The following is a 6,561-nucleotide window of genomic DNA, read 5'->3' as shown; positions in this document are numbered from 1 at the left end:
TTCTTGTGTGGGTTTCCCCACGCTTTCCCATAGACTTCCATTAGATTGGGCATTCTGAAAGTGCAGCATGCAGGACATTTTGTGTGCTTTTGGAAAACACATCAAAAATGTGTAATCTAATAGAAGTCTATGGGAAAGCACAGGTAACCTGCAAGAAAACCACGGATACTCTGCTCTGCACCTGCAGTATAAAAGCACTCTAAGCCCACGTACACACACGGTCGGAGATTTTGCCAACCAAATCCGTCGGATTTTGTCTGTCAGATTTAGTCCGACAGATTGTGTCCGAAACTGTTGCATACACGCGGTCGGGCCAAGTTGTCTGATTTAGCGGTTGCCAAGAACGTGGTGACGTAATTTCGTTACGATGGGACTACATTCAGGCTAGTAGCCAATAGCTTTGATGTAGGAATTTGATCTGAGCATGCATGGCACTTGGTCCGATCAAAGTTCGCTACACATGATCGGATTAGGTCCGACCGCCGGCCCAGTTGGTCGGGAAATATTTCCAACATGTTGGAAAATTGGGTCCGACGGAGATTCGGACGGAATCAGTCCGATGCATACCACACACAGTCGGATTATCTGACGACACGGTCCGATAAGACGCATTCCGACGGATTCTCCGACCGTGTGTACACGGCATAAAGCTAAAGTGGTTGAAAACAACTTCAATGTGACCTTTCTTTGCTAACACTTAACTTGTAGTGTCAGACATAGACAAACTAAGAAATAAGTTCATAGAATTATTATTAGCATTAAGACTTGTTAGAAATCTGAATTTATGAATGGATGAGATCTTAAATAATTTAATTGTATATATATATATATATCTTCTATGTATGGAAAAGGTGAAGTTATATAAAGTTTTTATACTCGTAAAAGTTTATGCTGTTATAAGCTTCATAAGCAGTTCTATGTACATCTCACATATGGCAGTAATTTAGAGTTGAGTTGTATATATATATATATATATATATATATATATATATATATATGTGTGTGTGTGTGTGTGTGTGTGTGTATGTATTAGTATTTGTTTTAGATGTAAAAAGAAACTTATATTGTTATTATATTTGATTAGAGATGGTTTGGTATTTCAACATACTGTGTTAGATTGAGTGACCCCCATCTTTTTAGAAAGGTGGGAGGGAAAACTGCTCATTGAAAGCCCACAAAGTTCTGTGGAACAATTAGACTCAGCAGAACCTTTAAGACAGCCTTTATGGGAAAAGGTGGGGGCTTATTTTAGGAGTAGAAAGCTGGTAACAGGAGGGGAGTTTCTGCAGGACTGTCCACAAGGACAGCCACCCACACACACATCACAAGACATCAATGCTACTTTTACACACAGACATATCTAATTTAATCTTCATCTTAAGAATATAATATATTATTAACGAGGAGAGCGGATCGCTGCAGCCGGCTGATGATCAGTGAGTATGAGCTGTTTTTTTTACAGATTTTTACTCACTGATCACCAGTCTAGTGTCAACACACAGTAAAAACACACAAAGTAAACACATATGTCCCCAAAACACAGGTCCCCACATAGCAATGATCCCTAAAACACATGCCCCCCACACATATAACAGTCAAATCACATGTCCCAATGATCATTTGCGTACATATGTCCATGATCACACAAACCAATTATTATACACTTAACGGGATTTTTTTTTACCAAAAACATGTAGCAGAAGACATTTTGGCTTAAATTTATGACAAGTTTGATTTTATTGGATTTCTTGTAAAATAGAATCAAGAAAATATATTTTTTTCTCCAAATTTCTGCTCTTTTTTCAATGATATAATTTAATTTGGTTACAGCATTGCATGACCGCGCAATTCTTATTCAAAGTGCGCTGAAAGCTGAAAATTGGTCTGGGAAGGAAGGGAGTGAAAGTGCCCAGTATTGATGTGGTTAATACAATAATAACTCGACTACAACAAGACTTCTAGAGAAAGAACTATATGCTGAGGGAATGGGAGTCTCAGTCTTCCAAGTAAAGCATTTCAGATGTCTACAGAATCAAGTGACCATTAGAAGTGCTGGAAAAGATAATGTTCCTTTTTACTGAAGTGTATCCTCGAGTTTTGGACTTGTGTGTCCATTTATTTTCTCCATTCTAGGATTGGCTCTAAAATTGTAGGAGAGACCCTCTTTTCGGATAGCCCGTCGGAGCACCTCCAGGTTGAACGTGTCGGTTAGGTTTGCAGGTTGGAAGAAGAATTTTTGGAGCAGAGCAGTGAGAAAGAGAAAGATCTCCATCCGAGCCAAACCTTCCCCAGGGCAGATCCTCTTTCCTGAAACAGACAGGCAGCAGCAGATAGAAATATCAGTACATTACATGGCAGATGAAAATACTATGATTGTTTCTCTTTCTGTTTCTTACCTGCAGAGAAAGGAATCAGAGCTTCCTGTGGACAGAACTTTCCATTCTCATCCAGGAAATTTTCTGGATCAAAGTCATAGGGTGACTTCCAGCACTCCGGGTCTGATAGAGCAGAACCAAGAAGAGGAATTACAGTTGTCCCCTGTGAGAAAATGACAGGGAAGACATTTATGGCACCAGCACATTTTACTAACAACACATTCAGCAGATCATTTTCACACATTAAGCAAACTTAAATGACCAGGTTCTGAGAACAAACTCATCAATTTTTATGTTGAAATTTACAGCTGTCATTTTTATTCTTATGTGGCTTTGGAGAAGAATCTTAGAATGTAATTTTGGATTTACCCCCAAGGGAAAGCTGTTTCTAACATGTGAGAAGCCCTGACCTTTGAAGAGTGACATATACAGGGATGGTGCAAGACTGGGCTGTGCTGCTCAATTTCAGACTGTATTAAATTAAAATATGGTGGACTAGCTGATTTCAGGCTGTTGAACTCTATTTTCCTTTTTTGGCCAATTAGTGAGCACTCTGGGGACCACCTGTGAGATAGTTACTATCATTTATCATCATCTGTCTTGCAACTTACGAGATACTTATCCCAACATTCATCATAGTCCATCCCACCAACTATGACTTGTTGTCACAGAGTTGGAATTACCCATTGTGTCACCAGGGCTAACAGCCTACTAATAGGCAGGGCAGATGTTAGTGTGGTATAAGTATTATTGTAAGTTCTTCAACAATCCTTTCTCAGCTTTTTGGCTAAGATTAAGTGTAGTATCCATTCTTATCAGTGTCTCATAGGTGTGTCCCACTGCCATTCTGGCCTTATGGCTAGAATGGCTGGCTGTATAGTACCCCTGCTGGTATGATGGGTGTCCTGAGGGATCTACCCACGGGAACAGAAACCGGTTCACCCACTGGGTGAAGTGGAATCTGGAAATAATTCCCTGGTGGAGGATTCCAAGGGGCCAAGTACCTCCTGATATGACTGTGCTACCTTGTCTTGCGCTGGGAAGGCAGAGAGGCCTCTGTGTTAAGTGCCTCTGGGAGCAGCATCCTGGGGGTGCCAGGGTAGCCCTATGGATGTGTAAAACAGCACTAGGCCACAATACCTAAGCTTTTTCTCTACACAATGCCTCAGGCTAGCCCTTTTGGCTGAGACTAGGCCAATTGTGTTACAAGCTTGCAAGGTCTTGACCATGCATCTGCACTGGCACTTTTTTAAATTTTGCAGATTTATTTTCCATCCACGTGCTTCTGGCCACCCTATTGTGTCTGGGTATGAAAGCCTATCTGAAAACACCAATTGTTAAGTCAAAGAGTATTTAAAGGATAAGTTCACCTTACATGTTCAACCAAGTTTTAGGGTGAAACATGTAAAATGTTCCCAATGCTGCAGCTGCTGCTCAACCCCTCTCCCTGTACTAGCTTCCCCTGTACTAGCCATCAGTTTTTGAAACCAGTGCGGCCGTGCGGGGTTCCATGTATGAAGTCCCGGCATCTTTTGTGAATGCTGGCTTGTAGTTCTCAATGAACTGACACAGTGCTGTGGAGCACCGTGGTAGTTCATTGCTTCTTCCTGTCAATGTATCTGCTTGCCTGTACGGGATGTACCGGCACACAGACACACTGACAGGTCTGCAGGAGACTGGCATGGCACCAGTGATCTGCTGATTGCTGGTCTAATTCTTTACTGGCTCCAAATAAAATAAAATAAATGCACACTTTGTTACCTGTAAATAAATGTGTGTTTATTTATTTATTGTTAAGTGAACTTATCCTTTAAGAACACATGTGAAATCTTTATACTTGTTTGTTGAAGACACCATTAATTTGTTTATAATAATTGAAGGGCTCCACACACCGGAAGAGTGTGATCGATGTGGAATGTTTATATAATGCTCATATAATTCCCCATGATAAGGGACTTCAGGTTATCCAAGGTCATCTTCTTCAATGTAGTCAGTCTACTCAAAAATACAACTGTTTTGCTCTTGATCATCTAAGGTTCACCCTATCATGGAATATATTCATTTTGAAGCGCTCCCACTATCCCCAGGTGCAGGGAGTGATGATGGGGACATGGTGTGCCCCATCGTATGCCAACCTTTACGTATAGGGGTGGGAGCACTATTACGTGATGACATTGCTGACAGCCTAAGGCCTCTTGCACACGATACTCCCATTTGAGCATCTACTTTTTCAGACTTTTTTGTATGTATTTGTGCATATTTTTGTGCATTCACATGCATGACGTGTAAATTACTGACCAAAAATGCAGATTTTTCATTTTTTTTTTTTTTACTGAAGAACACACAGCTTTTATTTACACACCTGTGTGCATAGGCACATTAAAATGAAGGGGCTGTATTTTAAGTAAAAAAAAAGCTGTACTGAGTTTTTTCAAGCTGCAGTGTGCAAGATGCCTAAATCACATTATATACAATATATGTTGGGGGATTGTGCCTCCCACTCATTACTCCCCCACCCCTTCTAAATGACTTTTAATGAAATAGTGCCTATATTTACTAAGTGAGCACTGTGCCACCTTGATATCATAAAAATGTATACAACAACAATAAATTTATAACAACATATAATTTTGTAAAAATATCTTCCTTCACGTGCAATGGTTAATTTGACAACTCCAACTGTGCCGTCTTAATCCCCATTCATCTTCTAATAAAAAGTCCACTTGTGTCAACTAAGAAAAACCCAAATCTGTGCCACCGTCACCAAGCAGAATGACCACTCACCAGATGTGCCCAACCAGTAAGCCTTCGGTTTATTCAACGGATAACCAATCCTCAATGCACTTCTTCTGTTAGCAATTCCTCAGTGTCCGTATATTCATACAAAATCAAATAGAACCAATATAATGTAAAACTGTTTCATCTTTAATAGAAAATCAATAAAACATATTGCACTCACATTTCAATCTATCTATCTATCTATCTATCTATCTATCTATCTATCTATCTATCTATCTATCTATCTATCTATCTATCTATCTATCTATCTATCTATCTATCTATCTATCTAATCTGTCTATCTGTCTATCTGTCTATCTGTCTATCTGTCTGGTCTGTCTGTCTGTCTGTCTGTCTATCTGTCTATTTATCTGTCTGTCTATGTATCTATGTATCTATGTATCTATGTATCTATCTATCTATCTATCTATCTATCTATCTATCTATCTATCTATCTATCTATCTATCTATCTATCTATCTATCTATCTATCTATCTATCTATCTATCCGTCTGTCTGTCTATCACTCATTCTCCCCCTCTCATCCAATATTTGTATGTCTGTCTGTCTATCTATCTATCTATCTATCTATCTATCTATCTATCTATCTATCTATCTATCTATCTATCTTTCATTCTCCCCCTCCCACCCAATATCTGTCTGTCTATCTATATGTTTGTCTGTCTATCTATCTCTCATTCTCCCCCTCTCACCCAGTGTCTGTCTGTCTGTATATTTATCTATCTATATATCTCTCATTCTCCCCCTCCCACCCAATATCTATCTATCTATCTATCTATCTATCTATCTATCTATCTATCTATCTATCTATCTATCTATCTATCTATCTATCTATCTATCTATTTATCTGTCTGTCTATTTATCTATCTGTAGGCCCTATTGCGGGGGAGTGACGTGCAGCTTCATTTGAAATCGCATAATTTCAAAGTCACATGTCAGTGCAACTTCAGGTATAAATTGGAAAACATCTGTGCGCCTTCATGTACAGATGTCTATGCTGTTGCCCCTCGAAAATCACTAAAAGTAGTGCAAGAGCTACTTTTTTTTAATTAGTGCAGCATTTGCACACACAATGTGGTCACACCCACTACTCTCTATGGCAAGTTTAACAGAATTAGTTTTTCAACTGTATCCCGGGGGTTGCTATTTTGTCACACTGCTGTAATCTCTAGCAATCAATCAGTGAGTGCTAATGATAATCAGTAATCTACAGCAACCAATCAGTGAGCAGTATTAATGTGCAGTAACCTCTAACAACCAATCAGTGAGCAGTAATGATGTGCCCTAACCTCTAGCAACCAACCAGCAAGCAGAAATGATGTGCTGTAACCTCTAGCAACTAATCAATGAGCTGTAATGTGTGCTGTAATTTTTGGCAACCAAGCACA

The 6,561-nt window shown here is 39.4% G+C and overlaps 1 protein-coding gene and 1 pseudogene across 1 annotated transcript in view; one reads left to right on the top strand and one right to left on the bottom strand.

Annotated features, from left to right (window-relative positions):
• Positions 1-1,342: 1,342 nt before the first annotated feature.
• Positions 1,343-6,561, bottom strand: part of LOC143989159 (cytochrome P450 2A4-like) — a 71,975-nt gene continuing 66,756 nt past the window's right edge. The window contains exons 8-9 of the mRNA XM_077489189.1: positions 2,397-2,538; positions 1,343-2,307 (exon numbers count right to left, since the gene is read on the bottom strand). Coding sequence (XP_077345315.1) covers positions 2,075-2,307; positions 2,397-2,538 — 375 coding nt within the window. The 3' untranslated portion in view covers positions 1,343-2,074. The remainder of the gene's footprint in view (positions 2,308-2,396; positions 2,539-6,561) is intronic.
• LOC143990651 (U2 spliceosomal RNA) lies at positions 3,143-3,263 on the top strand (annotated as a pseudogene).

This window comes from Lithobates pipiens, unplaced genomic scaffold (assembly GCF_037356315.1).
Source record: "Lithobates pipiens isolate NorthernLeopardFrog02 unplaced genomic scaffold, aLitPip1_a1.2 Scaffold_18, whole genome shotgun sequence".
Classification (NCBI taxonomy): domain Eukaryota; kingdom Metazoa; phylum Chordata; class Amphibia; order Anura; family Ranidae; genus Lithobates; species Lithobates pipiens.
This window is presented reverse-complemented; position numbering and strand designations above follow the sequence as displayed.